This window comes from Mus caroli, unplaced genomic scaffold (genome assembly GCF_978045245.1).
Source record: "Mus caroli unplaced genomic scaffold, Mus_caroli_1 scaffold_15, whole genome shotgun sequence".
Taxonomy (NCBI): Eukaryota; Metazoa; Chordata; class Mammalia; order Rodentia; family Muridae; genus Mus; species Mus caroli.
In genome coordinates, this window is record NW_028227270.1 from 96,968,139 (window position 1) to 96,988,192 (window position 20,054).

Here is a 20,054-nt window from a genome sequence, read left to right on the forward strand (position 1 = left end):
ACTGCCATATGACTCTAGAGACCAGAGCTGGGTCCTGGAAGGTGAGACCAGCCAGCACAAAAATATCAACGTCTGGGCTCTTTCATGGATGAGGCTCTTCTCAAACAACTTGTTTTGAACTGTGTCTAACTTTAAAAGGATGCTGTGTACTTATATAGCATGGCCACAAACATGTTCAGATAGAAACTCAGCACACAGGGCCACAGACCGTGAGCCTGATTATTCCAGGGTGCAGGCAGAATGGTTATTAGATATTAATATGTCTTCCCTATATCCAAGAAATGGCTCTTACTCAAAGGGGAATGTGTGGTTTTGTTTTGTTTTTCTTTTCCATCGCTTTTTTGTTTAATACTATTTACTAATGTACTAATACTAATTGATACCCATCCTGTGACCTCCAGAAATACCTTGTGATGGCACTCGTGGAAGGGGATGACACTTGGTCTAGGACAGGACTCACTGGTCTGCTGACCTGAGTGGCTGGTGGAGGGAGGTGTTTATCCCCAAAGCCTCAGGATAGGAAGGCTCAAAATGCCATATGTAGCCCTGGCTCAGTTGCTTAAGTGTGTGTTTTGAGATTAGTTTTTAAGACTTATTAATTAGGTGCACACAGGGGACCTTGTAAGTGCTTAATTACCCATGTGCTTCTTGTATAATGATGTCCGAAGGCATCTCTTCCTTTTCCTTCCTAGCTTGTTTGCATTGCTCTGTGGCTGTGCCATATGTGCAATACTCTCCTGGAATGCACTATTTCTTCTATGATTTCTGTCTTTTGTTTTTTCCCTGGTGCTATACTGACAACCCAGGATTTATAGCCATCAAAGGAGTGGGAAGGAAAGGGCTGAATCAAGAGTAGACAGTAGGGGAAAGAGGAGGTTGGAGCAAGATGCAAAGAGACCTGGTGGGAATAGTGCCAGCATTAACAGAGAGGGGGTCTGAGGGGAAGAACAGAAAGAGACCAAGGCTGAGAAGTCTACATCATCTTGACCCAGGAAGGCAGGGCATGCGGAGACAATGAGAGAGATCAAGCCACAACCAGATGCTGAGATGGTGTCAAGAAGGCAGTCTGACACACCAATAGAAACTCCACGTTTTTCTTAGGCTACCGGTCATGGTCATCCCTCTGGCTGCTGATGTGCATCCCCATTTGCTTCATAGGGCTTTCATGTTCTGTGACTTGTTTGTGTTTCCACATGTGCCATTTCCAGAGGAACCTGACTCATAAAGGAAAGATTAGAATCTGGAGTGAGGAACACGCCAATGTGTACAACAGCATCTGGGTCAGCACTCCAGCTCCGTGCTGTCGAGATTGCTGTGTAACAGTAGAAAATATGGCGGGGCCAAGCTGCTCATCACACATCAGCCAGGAAGCAGACAGGGAGAGGGGGGAGCCCACACCCAGATCACATGAAAGCCCATTCCTGCTGTGCAAGGTGCATAACCTCTGTCTGCTCCAACTTCTTGCACTCCAAATGGGAATAAAGACAGCGTTTCTCCCTCCTGTAGGTTAAACACTGGCACACATTAGACTGTTCAGCGTGCACAGCAGGAACTGACTCATTAAAGGATCCAGGTATTGGTCCCTTGGCTCTCTCTTTTCATGCTCCCTACCTCCCAGCAAGTGGTCACAGCTGTACTCCACCGTGCACTTCCTGCTATGTTGTTTCTCACCGTAGGCTCTGAGACTGTGAGCTCAGGTGGTCGTGGATTGACCTCTTGAGCCACCAGCTGAAAGACATGTCTTCTCTTAGGTGTTTCAGGCTTTCTGCATTCTGCGCTCGTTGTCATGACCCACCACGCTGCCTGTGCTCATCTTGGCATTTCTCTTGTTTATTGCTTTGCTTCTTTGACCTCCAAGGACTGTGATTGACCCAGCATATAAAATCTTCCAATGTAAACTCCTTCTGTTGCCTCCAGCCTCAGAAATTACTAGACTCCTATAGAGCAGACCCACTTCTAAAGTCAAGCAGTGAAGATTTTAGGTACAGTAGATCCTGGTGCAGCTCCCTCCCCTCTTCCTTATTACTGGTGATTGACCTAGGCCCGGTTTATGCTAGCTGAGCCAACCATTAAACTATATCACCTCCACATTCTGATGTGTAGTTTCTAAGATTCTATTCAAACTTGGGATTCCTAGATTAGGACCTAGGTCTCATTTGCTAAACTAGGGATTTATTAATTAGGACGTTCTTTGGAAAATGAAGGAAGGCGACTCTCCTGTCTTGCAGGGCTTGCAGGGCTTGCAGGGCTTGCAGGGCTTGCAGGGCTTGCAGGGCTTGCAGGGCTTGCAGGGCTTGCAGGGCTCTGGCCTCTCCTTTCTTTTCTTTGGAAGCTCATGAGGCCCATGGGGATCTCTATTGTGCAGAGAGTACAACTGGTAATGAACAGGTAGCCTGCTCAAAGCCAGGCGTCAGCTACTTTGTATTCAAGAGGGGTCCCCTGCATGGCCAGAAAGGCTTATAGGCCATAGGATCCTATAGTGTACAGATATCACTAGCTGATTTTCAGAAAGGAAGTTCAAAATGATATCCTGTCCAAATAGGCAAAGTTGGAGAAGGCCTCTTGGAAACTAGTCTGATTGTTCTGCCTGTGTGTTACATACGTGTTATCAGTGTATGCCCTGTGGTGGAAAGCAGGAGGGCATACATGGGTGCTGGCATTGGGGAAGTGCAAATGAGAAGGCACCTGGCCCTTCACTGTTTGCTGTTGATGTAGCTGACTCAGGGAGCTAAGAGAACCACCTTTCAGTGCGTGCCCACTCAGTGATCTAGCCTTGGGACCAACTGCTCATCAGAGAGTTCATGGGTTACTGTTCGCTGTAACCTCCACGTAGGCACACCTGGACTGGAACTAATTCTCTAGGACCAAGAAGCTGTCCTGGGTCACTTAGGACAAGAGCCAAGTCACATCACAACATAGAATAACAGGAAGCTTTTAGGGTATTAGCGTTTTTGAAGTCAGGCAGTGAGACTGAAACCCTTCAGGCCCATTTGTAGTACTGATGCCAACTTCCGCTTTTGTGTTCCAGGTGCTCACATCATGCCGAGCCTTCCTCCTGTCAGCACGCATCCCCACCAAGGTAAGCAGCGGTGAGCTCTCCTTCTGAGATGCATTGACAGGCACACTCCGTGCATATCCACGTGCAGACTCTCACACAAATCCACAGATACTCAAACGAAGGGGTGTCCAGTGTTTGGCATTTTGATATGATGTTGTTATCTCCATATATGTTAAGTTGCCTGCACAGCTGTTCTGGAATGCATGCTACCTGCCAGTTGAACAAGCCTGCTCTAAAATCCATGCCTTCACAGATCCATTCCACAGAGCCTAGGCTGATGTGTCAGGGTTGTCTCTGCACACATGTTTTGTTTTATTCCTGTGCAGAATGTCCCTGGAGCTTGTCCTGAAGGATGCTTTTCATTTTCTTTCAACTCTTTGTGTAGAGGCATCCCGAGAACTGTGGTGAAGCGTGTCGTGTTCTGTCCCCAGGCTTTGTCCCAGTCATTTCTCCCTCACTTGTGCTATGCCAACTCCCTTTCATATTTACTCCAGTCCAGCAGTAGCAGCTTTTCTCAATCAGGGTCTGATGTGGGGAATAATCTTCCTGATTCTAAAGGGTGCACTGCAAGCTTGTGAGCTCTGTTCCCAGTCTAGTCTGCCTGTGAAAAGGAGCACTTCAAACTCTCCTCCTATCCTCTCTCTCTACTCTCTCTCCTTCCCACCTTTCCCCCCTCCCCTGAGCCCCTCCCCTGAGCCCCTCCCCTCCCCTCCCCTCCCTTCTCTTCCGCTCCCCTCCTGTCTCCTTGCCTTCCCTCCCTTTCCATTTCTACCCCCCCTTTCCTCTCACTCTCCTCTTCTCCCTCTTTCCCCACTGCTCCCTTCCCCTTCCCTGTCTTTTTTCTATCTTCCCCCTCCTTCCTTTCCCTCTCCCTTTCTTCCCCTCCCTCCCATTCTCTTATGTCTTCCCTATCCTTCCCTCCCCCTCCATTTTCCTCTTCTCTCTGTTCCCTTTCCTCAGGCCCCTTGCTCCCTATGCAACCCCACCACCCCACTCCCGACTTATACTCACAACAACCTTCCTTTCTCAGGTATGAGTTGCAAACTCAGCTCCAAGTTTTAACTCTTACTAGTTTCACTAAGGAGAGATACTGTAGGTTCCAACCCTCCCTGTAAATTGACACATTTCCAGTCTTATAAACTAATCAGTTACTATGATAACGAGGTTGGACTAAACTCTCTAAAAATACCAAAAGTGGAGCTGGTGTAGTATTGCACTCTAGTAATATGAGACAGAGAGATCATGGATTCTAGGCCAGCCTGGGCTACCCAGTAAGCCTTAAAACAGGAAATGGGCAGGGGCAATGGTGGAAGGCAGTATGTAACAAAGCTGATGCTGTATTTTTGCAGATGAAGATATATGGGCTTGAAAAACCATTACTTGCCCTAATGGAAGGAAAGCTCCAAAGCCGAGTGTAGTAATTCTCAAAGTGATTCTAATGCTAGGGTGGTAGAGGTAGGAGGCTCAAGGGCTGAAAGTCATCCTCAGCTGTGTAATGAATTCCAGGCTAACCTGGGCTACATGGTGGGTTTAAGGCCAGCCTAGGCAATATGAGAGATAGTATTTGGAAAAGAAAAGGAGAAGACTCCTAGGTAATATCTGGGTAAGCATGTGAGAAATCTCAAATGTGTGGACATATGTACACACATATGTCTCAGATCAGTCACAAAGAAATAGATAGGCAGGGTGACACACACCTATAGTTCCAGTGTTTGGGAGAGTTGGAGACAGGGGATGGCTGTGAATTCAAGGTGCTCCTGGGCTATACAGTGAAATATGAGCCAGTTTACAAAGGAATGGGAGAAAAAGGGTGGGCAGGGGAAATGGAGTTTATGTGGTGTCTGGGTTTGAACCCAGTGCCTCATGTATGTTAGGCAAGCATTCTACCATCTGAGCCACACGCCCAACCCTGCCTTAAGTCTGTCTTCCTTTATTGAATGTTGGTCTCTTCCCACCTCTTCTTGGTTCTTTGAACTTGAGGTTGTTCTTCAAGGACCACCCACAGTCTCACCAGGCTTCCCTGGTTCTGTAACCCAGTAAAGGCCCTTGTTAAGGCACAACGCAAGCTTATTAGTTGTGGTCCAGTCTTGCAAGACAAATCACAGAAGTTCAGGTTTCCAGCTGGTAACTGATGTCAGTGCAGTGCTCATGGCTATGCATCCACCCTGTGTCTGCTCGATTCGATGATAGCTTGGGGTCTGTGGTCCACTAATCAGGCACTTAAATGAGAGGTGGTTTCCATAGCAACAGATACTTAGTAAACAAGGAGGGAGATATCAGAGGCTAATGAAAGTGAATTACTAGGAAAATCGACACCTTGAGGACCACACCACTGTTATTCTAGACAGAACTGGAGTGTGAAGCACAATTTTGAAATGCCTGTCCTCAGCTACAAAACAGGTGCTTCAAATGCTCTATTTTGTTTTATTTTATTTTATTTTATTTTGAGACAGGGTCTCCTGTAGCCCAGACAGGTCTCTGGACTCCTCTTCCTTCTGCCTCTACCTATGATGCTGTGATGACAGGCATGTAACAGCATACCTGGTTGTGTGGCACTGGGAATCAAACCCAGTGCTTTCTGCATGTTAGATAAGTGCTCTTCCAACTGAGCTGTATCCTCCACCCCAGGTTCTCCATTTCAAATGGCACTAGCTCATCTGTAAGTAAGGCTTGACTCAAATAAAATCTTTACCCCTGCAAAAAGGAGTGGAAAGTCAAGGTGCATTTGTATATGTTCATATATTCTAAGTAATATAGGTAGGCAAGTATACCTTTTTTTTTTTTTTTTTTTAGGACAAGTTTTCTGCTATACTTTAAAGAATTTAACCCAGATGTAGATCTTGGTAACATTAGGTAGAAAAGTTGCTGAAATTGAATATGTCTAAATATGGGTCCTCAAGTGTGCATGTAGCTCATAGAAGAAGACACATCTTATTTCCCTTAGAGTTTCCAGTGTGGCACATAGTAGACTGTTCAGAAGTGTTGACTAAGTGATTATGAATGAATGAGTTCATTTGTTCATTCTCATATACCACTCTCCCTAATAAAGTCTTGCTATATAGTCTGGCCCTGAACTCATGGTCATCCCCCTGCCTCAGCCTCCTGAGTTCTGGGATTACAGACATCAGCCACCACACCAAGTTCTATGATTCTGTCTCCAGACATTGCTGTGCCTCCAGGTGTTTAACTTTGATATCTTCTGCTTTAATATTTTGCCCTACTTGTGTGCCTCGGCCCAACATGACAGCAGAGAGCAGAGTCCAGTCCCGGTGGGTCGACTGCACTTGTTCCTTAATCATGACAGCTGGCCCTCTGTGGCCACTGGTTTCCCATCTGTGGATTCCATTTCTATGGATCCCAAGTGTGTGAAACCATGGTGCTTGCCTGCAGACACGTTCTCTTCATTCTTCCCCAGGCAGCAGGACCTGCTGTTTATTCTGCACAGCGTTGCATTAGACTGTATGGAAGCTGCAAAGATGACGTTAAGCATTTAGGAGGACTATATAACATGCACAGGGTGCCCTGCTATAAGAGACTTGAACATCTACAGATGGTGGTGTCTCTGGGCATTCCTAGAATCCCCGCAGCAGTACCAAAGGATGCATGCGTGTCTCATGGTTTAATGGGAGTTAGGGCTCATGCATGTCCCAGTCATCTTCTGCCATCTTCCAGTCTCATATCCTGTGATTATTTTGTGTAATAAGATGACAGTCTGCAAAACTAGGAGAAAGGTTAGTGATCATAGATAGGTCAGAAAACATACTACAGACTGGAGAACGTTTAGGGCAGAAAGGTGAAGATTGCAGAAGAAATGAAGGGAGGCTTCTAAATTGGAAAGAGGCAGCCCAATGGTCGGGTGTTTGTTTGGTTTGCACATTCTGGGTTTGGTGCCTAGCATCATAAAATAAAAATAAAAAAAAATAAAACGGAAAAGAAATAATTTGTGGAAGCACGGAGAAAGAGTAGCTTTGTTTAACTAAGTACATGCCATTAAACATAGTTTAAAATTCATAAATATGATAATTATCCAAATCCACCTAAAACAGGAATTTTATAGACTTTTGAGAAGAAGGTGACTTTAGTGATTGAGTGGAGTGGGGCACAAAGAGGAAAAGGGGTTGGGCCATGGGTACTGAGGCTTTCAGAAGCAGCATTGTAGAGAAAAGGGAGGAAGATACGTCTTTGGTGGCTTGCTGTCCCATAGGCGTTTGCCGACGTGCACACAGTGGGGTAGAGTGCAGCCCTTTCATCTATTTTGAGCCTGGGCGAACTGTAAAAGTCAGGCATGTCCTTCCTCTCTTCCATTTGTGAGGTAGGTATTACCTCTTTTGAGATATGATAAAGCCCAGGTCTGTTATGGTGGACCGAGGTTACCAAGCAGCTTGTCCTCAGAAGATGCACAGGCCTTCCTTAGCCGTGGGGTAGCTCTGATTATAACATGTTTTGAACCTCTAATGATATGTTTCGAAGCCCTCATTACAGGTCTCTGCTTCCCTTTCCCCCCTCATTACAGCTCGAGTTAACCTTCAGCTATCTAGAGATTCATGGAGTCATCTGCCACAAGCCAGCCCAGGTGAGTAGGAGCCTATCACTGTGTGGTCACAGAAATGAAGTTTGCTTGCTTTCTCTCTCCCTTCCTTCCTTCCTTCCTTCCTTCCTTCCTTCCTTCCTTCCTTCCTTCCTTCCTTCCTTCCTTCCTCTCTCTCTCTCTCTTTCTCTCTCCCTTCCTCTCTTTCTTTTCTCTTTCTCTCTTTCTCTTTCTCTCTTTCCTTTCTTTCTTTCTTTCTTTCTTTCTTTCTTTCTTTCTTTCTTTCTTTCTTTCTTTCTTTCTTTCTTTCTTTCTTTCTGACACAACTGAAAAGCAAGAGGAGAGTAATATTTTCTTAGGGAGAGACAGCAGAGGCTGTGTGGGGTTTGGAGAGGAACACATTCTGATGAGAAAAATGGAAACCAAGAGAACCAATCAGCTCCCGTGCCAGCTCCTGCCTTGTCCGTTTGTCCATGCTGTATGACAGATTAACACCAGAGCTTCATGGCTTTTATAAAGTGTTATGTAAAGTACCCCCAACCCTGACAAAGTTGGCCTCCAGTTCTCAGCAATCCCCCTGCCTCAGCCTCCTAAGTATGGGGAACACAGGTGTAAGCCATGTGCCTGGCTTTATGAAAACCTTTCTTGGAAGGAATTGCTAAGTGATTTCTTTTGGGTGCTTTAAAGCTGATTAAAAATAGTTCCACTTGCAGCAGTGAAGTGTAAACTTCGATAACTTTTGGCATATGTATATCCATGAAACTGTTAGCACAGTCAGGATAATAAATATATTCATCACCATCCCCTCCCCATCTGCGGTTGCTTGCAGGCACCTGCTTTCTGCCGCCATAGAGCTCGGGTCACACTTTATAAGACTTCATATGGAGGGGGTCATACGGTCTGCAGTCTTGCCTTCCTCATTCGGTTTAATTCTTTTGAGGTGGATTTATTGAATGTCTTAGTGTATCTTTTCTTCCCTTTGCTGAGTGGTACACTGCTTCATGGATACGGCTGTCTTCCTCCCCTTTTATCTGGTTCGGGACAGTGTGCTGTTTCCAGTTTTTACTGTACCGGGTCCAGCTGCTGTCACTATCTGTGTTCCGATCTTGGGACATGGATGTGTAGGTTCCGGCAAGCATCATGGCTAGCAGGGAATGATCTGGGTGAGGTAAGAGTAAAACTTGATTTAGCCTGACTCAGTCAGCTGACTCTGGGCCAAACCTCTGGAGTCTGATGCCAGGTTGTTTGTTTCAGCCATATTTAAGCACAGCACAATTTGGGAGAAAAGTTTTCTGATGACAATTAACTCAGTTGCGTATGTACAACAAAGCTTAATATATGTTTACATTGAAACTCTTTGAAGATGGGTTCTGTTGACTCAGAAACAATGCTCAAGATAAGGATCTAGGGGGAATGGCTACGGTAAACATGATGCCCGTGGGAATCAAGATTGGTTTGGTCCTAAGATAATATAGAAGTTGCTTAGGGTGTTGTGAAGTACAATGGACATCTCTCGTAAGGATGTGTTTTGAGGACTAAGAAACAATGCTCAAGATTTACGGGGGGGGGGGGGGGAAGCCTATGAGAGTCAAACATAATATTCTGGGGATGCAGTTGTAGCTGGTCCCTACAGACAGCAAAGGATCACCAGGTTATAATCTAGCCTTTCCCAGCATTCTGGATGGGAGACAGGCAGACATTTTTCTTTAAAGGGACAAGCTGTGTGTTTAACTTTCTTGGCTTCTCCCATTCTATCTCTGTGCACAAGGACCTCTTACCCTTTACACAAGTGCTTTCCTTTGCCATGGGAACATGTCTGAGCAGAGCGGCAGACTCCTGTGGTAGGTGTGTTTAGTGTTGAGTACTGTCAACCTGCCCCCACAGGTGTTGCTGTTTCAGGTTGCCACCAACGGTATGCCAGAGGCCTACTTCTTTTATACGCCCCCCAACACTGAGCATAGATGAGCTCTCATTTATTTTAGCCCTTTAACAGGTACATAGGGTCTACCTGCCCACCCCCTCCAAATTTCAAAACATTATTCTGGATACAAATAATTGACTTAGGCATTTTGGTCTTACATTCTGCTCACCTGGTAGGGCTAGCATTTCTAACAGATTTCATTGTTTCCTATAGAGATGGTGTCATCATTTGTGTGAATATGGATAGCTTGTCTTTTTCTTGTCTTTACTCCAATGGGGAGGAGGTAGGTACTCCTGAATTTTATATGCTCCTACACAGCTGGCTGGACACTGACTTCTTTCTACCTAGGACATTTCCCAGAGTTACTTTGCAGTGAGCTACATTGTGGAAAGAGAGAATGTGTCTCTATGAAAGACCAGGCTTACTTACCATTTCCCATGAAAACAGAAAACTGTACATACACAATGGTTCCTGAAGAAAGTATGTGTAGTGTTCTCTCTCTCTCTCTCTCTCTCTCTCTCTCTCTCTCACGCACGCACACTCACAGGCATCCATCAGAATCTCTCCATGTATGTCACTCTGTGGAACATTGAGCTCTGGGGAGTCTAGCATGGTGCCCATGCCTCTTTAACTTTGTGAACAAGGAGCTTCCTGGCTCCAGCCAGCATCTGTGGAACAGTAACAGGCCGAGCCATTGGCTTCCAGGTAGAGGAGACCCAAGTCTCAGATGTAAGTAACACTGAGCCAGAACCTACAGGACAACGCTGAAGAGAAATGGCCAGACTAGATTTCCCTGTCTCTTTCCTAATCAATAAGGGAGAGTCATTCTTATACTACGAAATATGAAATAGGACGTTATCTGTAGATTTGTTCTGGGAATGATTGTATTTATTTATAAACATAAATATTTTGTATTGTATTTATTTATAAATATTAAATCTTTCATTCTTAGGACAATCTCCACAAGTCAGAATATGTTACCTTTTTATATAGATAGTGTCGATTATATAGAAAATATAGTTGATTTTGATTTTATATTCTGTTTATCTTGCTATAGTCACCTAGTAGCTACACTCCCTTTCTTTATCATGTCCATCATTTTCTACATGAATGTATTTTTAATTTTTTTAATTGAAATTACATTTAATTATTTAAAAGTATCATCTTATCTATTATCTTTCTACATATGTTACAATATATATTTATATATCCCACTTAGGTTACATATAGATATTTTATGTGCTAAACTTTGGGAAAGAGTTTTTTTGCATCGTTGTTTGAGATACTAGATTGTTATTTTCTTTTTTTCTTTTCTTTCTCCAATCTGTGGTAGCATGGTCGTGGAGTTACTGTATGAACTAAGAAGTAGCCTCTGTTCTATGTGCCTCTCTTTATGAGACCAGAACTAGCACTAATTCTTCCTCAGACGTTTGGAAGTTTTCTATGCTCTGAGGTGATGTCACTGCTCCCCGAATGGCTTCTTGTGGCCACTTGTGGTATCTATAGAAATCATTACTGATACGGATGGGTTACTTTGGTTAGACATTTATTTTATTGATCATCTCAAAAAACTTGTTTTCTGGTTGAACTGCTTCTCTGTCACATCAGTTCTTTCTCTGATCTTTATTTTTATAAGTGGATTGTTTTACCTCTTAACAACATGTATTTGTTTAGGTTGTTGGTAATATTCTTAAAAAGAAGCTGTCAAAACTGTCATTTACGACAGCTGAGATTACATACAAATTCTTGGAATTTTTCCATAGTTCAGCTGAGAGCAATATTTTATCATTCTCCTGAAGCTAGAGTTTGAAAAAAAAAAAAAGTCACAGCAACATATGTTTGCCCAAATGGCCAGACATATGGAGGAATGAGTCTTCACTCATGAGTGACAGGATAGTGATCTCATCTGAGGCTGCTCTCTATTGAGGAATGTCTGTTTATGATTCACAGGGCATTAGCAAATGTTAATGCTGTTTATATTGAAAGTATGATTTGACTGTGGTATTTAATTATGAAGAAGAGGTTGGCACAGCAAGATGAAGTTTCCCCATTCCATAAGCTGTAGTCTTGCCACCTCAGTGTGTCGGCCACTTAGAATGACTGGGTAGGCAGGCCACTGTCTGCTTCAGCCACAGAGCTTTTCTATCACAGGGAGTCCCTGACATGCAGCTCTTAAAAGTTTCTGTGAGCATTACCCCATGAAGTGTGCTTGGGAGATGAGCTGAGAGTGAGCCAGTAGCATGGTTCTGTAGGCTTACAGCTTAGACCGAATTCCAGTTCCCTAGTGGTGTTCGCGCCCTGCTAAGTTTCATACTGGTGGCCTCTAGTGTGTTTGTAAAGTACAGATGCCCAGTCAGCAGCCTCGTCCTTGTCTCGCCCTGTCACCTGTTATCCTGTCACCCGGTGGCCCCCAACCCTTTGCACATATGCCCACATACACAAACAACATTTATGGCAGTTAGGATTAAATAAATCTGAGTGGTTTGATTGTTTTAAATCAAGTACACAATTTGGTTGTCTGGGTTCTAAAGGTTGAGACTCAGTAAGCCATGTGACCCCAAGGGAGGATCAGGAACTTGAAAGCCTCAAGTCTCCTGAGTCTCTAGTCTGTGTGAAGTCATGAGGACAATGACATCTGTTGGTTGCAATTGCACCCTGACCATTTAGGGAGTATTTATTTTGTTTTTTATGTGCATTAGTATTTTGCCTGTATGTATGTCTCTGTGAAAGTATCCGATCTTGGAGTTATAGAGTTGTCAGCTACCGTGTGGGTGGTGTGAATTAACCAAGGTCTTTTGGAAGCACAGTCAAATGTTCTTAACCACAGAGCCATATCTCCAGTCCCCCATTTGTTTTTTGTTTTGTTTTTTTAAGTAAAGATTTATTTTTATTAGAGAGGGAGGGGAAAAAGGGAAGGAGAGAGAGAGAGAGAAAGGGTGGGGTAGGAACATATGAATGCTCACATATACAGATGCCTACTGGAGGTGGGAAGAGAGCATTAGATCCCCTCAAGCTGTCTCAACTGTGCTGCTTGAATTGGGTGCTGGAAACTGAATCTGGGTGCTGTGGAAGAGCGGCAGGGAAGGTGCCCTTAATTGATCCACCGTCTCTCTGTTCCCCACTACATAACCTTGATTATGAGGTTTTGCTAATATTCTGGTGTTACTAAACTTTTGCCATTGCTGTTTTTGCCATTTACCTGTGGTTTATCTATTCAAGTAAAATGCTTGGAGCAGAATGTGGTACCCTGTGTATAAATGAGTAAATATTTTACCAGATTACTGAAATTTGCCTTAATTATTACTATTTTCCTTTTCTTTGTGGAAATCTGGGGCACAGAAATCAAGTCTTGATGATGCTACCACACCCTTGATACTTGTGGGTTTATACTTCTATTCTCTAGAATTTTTAGATTTTTATCTGCAGGCCAACATCTGCTGCTGCTGGTGTTGTTGTTGTCTTCAAACTGAAATGTTTGCTGTGTCTTAGTGACACAGGTAAGCCAACTTCATTTTGTTTCTGTTAGTGGAAACAAAACCACCTCACAAGTTTATTGTTTGTGGTTTAGTTAAAAAAATGTTGCGTATAGATAGGCTCAGTAGATTGATCTAAGCTATTAGATACTGAGGCAGGGGGATGACAAGTTCAAGACCTGCCAATAATACTGCGTGAGTTCGAGTTGGGGCCAAGCAATTGGTAAGGTCCTGTCTCAATATGGAAAAGAGAAAAAACGAGGAGGTTGTAGTTTAGACCTTAGGATGCTTACATTGGGATCAGTGATTAGGAATAGAGATGGTGTCTTATACTCTCTGGTCATTTTAACCAAGCATCTAGAGATCAAACCTAGGACCTTGTGAACTTTTCCAGTTACTGTTTTAAACGGGGACTAGAGGGTAGGAGTTCTGCCCTGTGAGGTATTTGAGCATTCTGCTCAACCTGGAGCAAAAGGAAGCCAACATTGATAGACAGCTCTTTTTCTTTCTTTCTTTCTTTCTTTCTTTCTTTCTTTCTTTCTTTCTTTCTTTCTTTCTTTCTTTCTTTCTTTCTTTCTTTCTTTCTTTTGTTGTTGAGGCAAAGATGTGATGGGTGGTTCCACTATAGTGGCTTTCTTGAAGACTTTACATTATTCAGAGGTGTTGACATCTCCAGCAGGGTTTTGTAAGACCTTCTTGTCACGTTGGGTTTGAAGGCTCATTTCTTCCCCCACCCGTTGTCCTTTCTCTTTCCTGTCATCCTATTCAGTCCCTCGTAATTAGGGATGATTATGTGTGAAGATCAAGTGGAATTAGAATAGGCTAATTATGAATCCCTTGAACCCAGACTGAACTGAATAGAAGTGAGGAATGTGGAATATAATCACCAAGGGTTGGGGGCAGGTGTCAAGTGCAGACACACAATGGCATCCTGCATGATCTGGCATTTCTGCATGTGAGGCAAAGCAGCAGCAAGATTCTGACTTAGCATCCTCCTGGACACAGTGGTGTTTGGTAGGAAAACAGCTACAAAGCTTCCCTGTGAAGTTGGGCTGCTACCTTGTTCCAGAGATAGGATATGTCCTGGACCACTGCATACAGGACATGCTTGGATTAGCCTAGAGAATTTCTTCCTCCTACCTCTCCTGCTTCCCCCTCCTATCCCCTTGCTTATCTCCCATTCTTTGTTTCCTCATGGTCTTTCTGTGTATATCCCAAGATGATCTTAAACTTATAGTGGCTCTTCAGTTTCAGCCTTCAGGGTGTTGAGATTACAGGTGTGTGTACTACCACGCTTGAGTCTTTTAAAATCTATTAATTTTATATTTTACTTATGGCTGTGTTTGTGTGCACCCATGTATGAGCACATATGTAGATGCATGCCGTTGTGTACATGTGGAAGTCAGAGGACAATCTTTAGGTGTTGATTTCCTCCTTCCAATGTGTGAGTCCTGGGGAACAAACTCAGGCAATCTCTGCCTGCCTGCCTTTCTGCCTGTCTGCCTGTCTGCCTGCCTGCCTGCCTTCCTTTCTTTCTTTCTTTCTTTCTTTCTTTCTTTCTTTCTTTCTTTCTTTCTTTCTTTCTTTCTTTCTTTCTTTCTTTCTTTCTTTCTTTCTTTCTTTCTTCCTTCCTTCCTTCCTTCCTTCCTTCCTTCCTTCCTTCCTTCCTTCCTTCCTTCCTTCCTTCTCTCCCTTTCCCCTTCCCTCCCTCCCTCCCTCCCTCTCTCCCCCTCCCTCCCCCTCCTCAGGCCCTCTCCTCCCCTCTCCTCCCTTCTCCTCCCTTCCTTCCTCTCTCTTCCCTGAACCCCTCCATGTTTTTCTTGACAGTGTCCCCATTTTATAGCTCAGGTTGACTTGAATCTTAGTACATAGCCCAGGCTGGCTTCAAAATCATGATGATCCTACTGCTTCAGCCTCCCATGTGCTGGGATTATAGGTGTTTGCCAACAGGTTAGCTTCTGTTATCAATTTTTTTGAACACTGTGTTGAGAGTTAAAGTTGAAGTTTCTCTTCTCCCCTTGCTAGGTGGCACTGAGTGCTGTCATTCTGAAGTTTCTGTGAAAAAGCTTTATAATACTGTGGATCATGACTGGATCTCAGTAGTTAACATACATGTTTTGTTCCTTTCCTCCTTCACAAGAATTCGTTGATTTAGATTATTCTTATTTTCAGCTTAGATAATTTTATACAAATCTAAAGCATACTGCAAGCATTGCTTTGTTACTCTCCCTGGCTAATTGCACATGGAATTCTGTTTCCCTTTGTATACATTTAAGTGACAACAGGGAGCAAATGTTTAGGATGTTTTGATATTGCGATGGCTACTTGGAGAGTTATGGTAATGGCATCTTTTAGGAAAGTGATGAGTGACTTTCTTGAGAAAGATTCCCACCATGAGCAAGTCGCCTGCTTCATGCCTCACCCTCTTTTCAGGTGGATTTAAACTCATTTCCAGGACCAGGTGAGGAATACATCTCAGCTTTCTAGTGTCTGTAGTCTTGCCCTTTGCCATGAAGCCTAGCAGAAGAGTTTATTACTTTGCTGTTTTCAGTGTCCCTGGCAAGTTTTCTCTCTGTATAGACAGGTTGACTTTTTAATAATGTTATGAATTTCCCTTTGCTTCTAGTAAAAAAGATGATTAACTTTTATTTAAGCATTTTATAATATAAGATTTCTTCTCTTTAAAACCCTCTAATAAAAAAAAATAAAAGAACTGACAAACCAGTTATCTCAGAGCTAACACAAGCTTGGGCAGATGTTTCTCAGGGTAGGTTCAGACTTGAATGTGGATGTCACCAGGGAGGTCTGTTGCAATCAGTTTGGCTTTTGGGGTCCCTATCAGTTCCCTGATCACATTCATTGTCAAGAGCAGAGAATAAACGAATCAATCTTTGCTTGCTTATACTTGGGTCTACTCATCCATTTGTATATTATTCAGGAATTCCTGCCTAGGGATTGATACCACTCACAATAGGCTGACTCTTTTCACATTAGTTAACAATCAAGACAATCCACCACAGACATCCTCACAGCCCAGTATGATTCACTCAATTTTTAAATAAAGATTCTCTTCCTTAGTGTTTCTAGGCTGTGCCAAATTGACAGTTAAAAGTAATTATCACCGATGCATAAGCTGGTTCTATTTCCTGGCTATTGAGACAATTGCAGCAACTAACATGGATGTGCAAGTATGTGGTATGTTGACTTAGCATCTTTTAGATGTATTCCTAAGAGTGATACAGCTGTGTTCCATGGTGGTTAGGGTTTTAGTTTGTGAGAACACACATTGTTGCTGGACCAGTGTGTATTCCCACCATTGGAATGTTTCTTATACCCATCACTTTGTTGTTATAGAGGGAAGAAATCGGGCTCCATGTTGAGTGTGCTGTTTGTTTTTGCAGATGGTTGTGGAGACTGAGAAGTGTAACATGTCCATGAAGATGGTGTCCCCAGAGGATGTGAGTGAAGTGCTGGCTCACATAGGCACCTGCTTGCGGAGGATATTCCCAGGCCTTTCCCCACTGTGAGTTCCTGTGGAGCAGCAAAGTCTTTGTTCTTCATCAGATTCACAAATGTGAAAATACCTCCCTCTTGTCTTTCTCCCTTTACGTCTTCTTCTCTCAGACCACTTAGACCACCACCACCACCACAACCAGCACCTCAATCATCACCACCATCATCCCACAATTACCACCACCATCACCATAATTGTCACCACCACTCCCACCAGCACCAGGACCAACAATCACCAGTACCACAGCACCACCCCCACCATCACTCTACCACCACAGACACCTCCCTCTCTATTACCTCCACCACCACGTGCTACTATCATCTCTCCTCTACCATTATCAACATCATTTCTTCCCCCTCCTCCTGTTCCTCCTCCTTTGTCACTTCATGTTCCTCTTCCTGTAACCTCTCTTTACTTCTTCCTTCTTTCCCCTCCAACTCCTTTTGTCTGGGTCAGGGAGGACAGGAAGGGGATTGGAGGGCATCTTACTATTTAGCCCAAGGCTGGTCAGGATTCTTAGTCATCCTTCTGCATTAAGTTCCATAGGATTATAGGCATGAGCCACAATGTTAGGATTGATGGTGGCTTAGGAAACAGACTCTGAGGATGGTTTTGTGGGGGTGAGGTGGAGAGGAGAATATCAGCAATTTAAGATGCTTTTCTGGTGGGAGGATGTGTTCCATAGATTGTGGGAAATGCCTTCCTGTTGTCCAGGAGAGGCTAAAACCTCATAAATCTGTATGGTGATTTGTGGTGCATCGTTCCTGGTGGTGAGAGGGGTTTTCTGGAAACTCTTGGCCTTTTTGGAACATGAAGGTAGATAGGCCAACCTTAGGAAAACACATCTTTTTATCTTCACAGCAAGTGGATAAAGAGGGCATCGAGGTTAGGGGATTCATTCATTGCTTTATGCTGAGGGGACCTACTAGGCTCTGGTATGTTTTCTTCCCATCATGGACAAGCTAAATGGGGATCCTGGCCCTCTGCCTCCAGTGGTTTCTTTTAGAAGCATCCTCAGGGTGGGTGCTTGCTCAGTTTTGCTTTGTATGCCTGCCCTCATGCTGGATAGGTCAGGGAAGCTGGGATTAGTCCCTGCCTCCTGCCTGTAGTATTTCAGATTTTGAGTGCTTTTAAGGAGAGCACTTGCTGGCATCCAGTTCCAATGTGCATGCTTACAGAGGCACAGGCCTGCAGGGTAGTCTGGGAGGTGAGGGATGAGTCACCACAGCGGTGGGGAGGAACAGCAAGGGAAACTTCCTCTGGAGCAGTCCCCAGCCACCCTAAAAGGCTGCTGATTCTCCCACCTTCCAGCCAGGTTCATACCTCCTTCTGACCAAGAATGAAGTGAACAGACAGAAAAGGTTGACTAAAGGAGGGCTTTACTAACCAAGAATTAATAACTGAATCTAATAGGAAGCCAGTTGCCAAGCAATGAGAGATTTGAATTCTTGCTTTACAGCAAGAACATTCAGGAAATGTTAGGAGTGTTAGAGCTTCCACAAGCTGGGGGTAAATGGGGCAGAGGCAGCAGATCTAGAGGGCTGGAAACAGTAGGTGCCCTGCAGAAACAAATTCCTGCGTGCAGCCATAAGTTGAATCTTTGAGGCTGAGTCAGGAACCAGTCACTTTGCTTGTAGCCAAGACAGTGGCTGAGGTAGGAAATAGTTACCCTGCCTGCAGCAGCAGGTCTTGGATGCTGGAGCTGTGATAACCCAAGTGGCAGGGAGTCTGTTTCCAGTAGGTCATGAAGGCAGAAGCAGTCTTCTGTTTCCTTTTCAAGGATCTATGTGAAGAGTTTGACCATTCAGAACCCTTGAATCCTGTTACATAAACCCAGGTAGACTCTTTATTAGTGGGGCAGTATGCAAATTAGGTATGGAATTGGACCAATCAGGGAAGAGCTGCCGATCCGAAGTAGCTAGGGCGACCCAAACTGGCCAAAAGTGTCCTGTGTAGCTTCTTTCTTTCACAGAAGTGGTAGAATAGCAAGTACAAAGAAAGGGTGCCACAGAGAGGCAATGCCTGGAAGTTCAAAACAGTGCCTCATGGATGCGCCAGTGTTTCGGTCACTATTGCATAAGGAGCTGCTGCTATGATCGCTACCGAGAGGCACCCGGCTGTCTTGGTTTGTTGTCCCATCACTGTTGCAGGCTGTCAGATCGTGCCGAATCCCTGCTCTGATTGTGCCTGGGTTTTGTTGTTTGCTTGCTTATTTGTTTGTTTTTTGGTATGGTTTCTGCTTTTCCTGCTGGTTGTTACTTCAGTAACATCAGGGAACTGACTGTGCAGGGAAAACGTGAGTTCTCAATAGCTTGAGTTTTCCCATAATGTGTTGTTAGCAGTGAAGGAACAGCGGGACGGCTCTACCCTGTCATCCTCAGCAGCCTGACGAGTTTTCTTTTAGAGCCCTCAACGTCAGCAAGCTAAGGACTGCTTCCTTTGATACAGAAAAGAAAGGTGCTTTTAAAAAAATGTGGATTTTAAATGTGGGTTTTAGCGACAAAAGTTAAGAAAAAGATGCTCAGGGAAAGAGTAAGTGTGGCTACTCGCTCCCCTGGAGAATAGCGGTTAAGGATTTGTTACACCTTACATTTTGGTGGCTCTTAAGTTATATCTCAAAAGGTTGTCAGGGGTCTGGAAAGGTGGGTCAGTGGTTAAGACCACTGACTGCTCTTTCAGAGGACCTAGGTTCAAGTTTTAGCACTTATGTGGTAGCTTACAAACATCTGTGACTCCAGTTCCAGGGGATCAAACATCCTCTTCTTGCCTTTGTGAGCACTATACTGTAACCACACACACACACACACACACACACACACACACACACACACACATTCAGACAAAACACTTAAAATAAAAATACACACAAAATAAAAAAGCAAAACACATAGAATAAAATACACATAAAACAAAACAGGCAAAATACACTAAACAAATAAAATAAATAAATGAGTAAAACCCAGGTTGCTTAAAAACCTTTCCTCCACCCCTCCCCCACCTTTTAATTGTTAGATTATAGTGTGGCTTCAGTACTGTCTTGGTTGATTATAATGTGATAAGGTACAGCCAGGCACCATTGGGGTTACAAATAGGGTTCTGTTGAGATCCCCAGACGATCTCAGTGTTTCAGCAGGGAAGAGAGAGAGGCTTTAAGCAGTTGTTAATTGTGTGGGACTCTTGCTTCTTAGCTCGAGAGGCTCCTTCCCTTTCCTAATGTCTCTCTGCCTGGGTGTTGGTTTTAGCAATGTTCTTTGTACATGTGTTTCCTTGTAATGTCCTCCCTTCATGCCAGACGAGCCCTGATGAAATAAGCAACTGCAGTGTGTTTAATAAGGGCTTAGGATACCTGTTCTTCAGAGCAGGGTTGCAGTTTCTATGATTCTTTCCCTCCCTCCCGTCCTCCCTCCTTCTTTCCCTCCCCCTTCTCCCCTTCTTCTTTTCCTTGCCTTTCCTCATCCCTCCACCCACTCCTAGCTCTGCCCCTCTTTTCTTCCTTCTGCCTCCCGCCCCTTTTCCTTTTTTGTCTCACTATATAGTTGAGCTGGCATTGAACTTTGAAA

The 20,054-nt window shown here is 44.1% G+C and overlaps 1 protein-coding gene across 10 annotated transcripts in view; it reads left to right on the forward strand.

Annotated features, from left to right (window-relative positions):
- The window catches only part of Carmil1 (capping protein regulator and myosin 1 linker 1), a 270,478-nt gene that overhangs the window by 101,122 nt on the left and 149,302 nt on the right, over positions 1–20,054 (forward strand). For all 10 annotated transcript variants that reach the window (XM_085831210.1, XM_085831212.1, XM_085831218.1 and 7 more), the window contains exons 3-5: positions 3,029–3,079; positions 7,572–7,631; positions 16,382–16,503. In XM_085831210.1, coding sequence (XP_085687336.1) covers positions 3,029–3,079; positions 7,572–7,631; positions 16,382–16,503 — 233 coding nt within the window. The remainder of the gene's footprint in view (positions 1–3,028; positions 3,080–7,571; positions 7,632–16,381; positions 16,504–20,054) is intronic.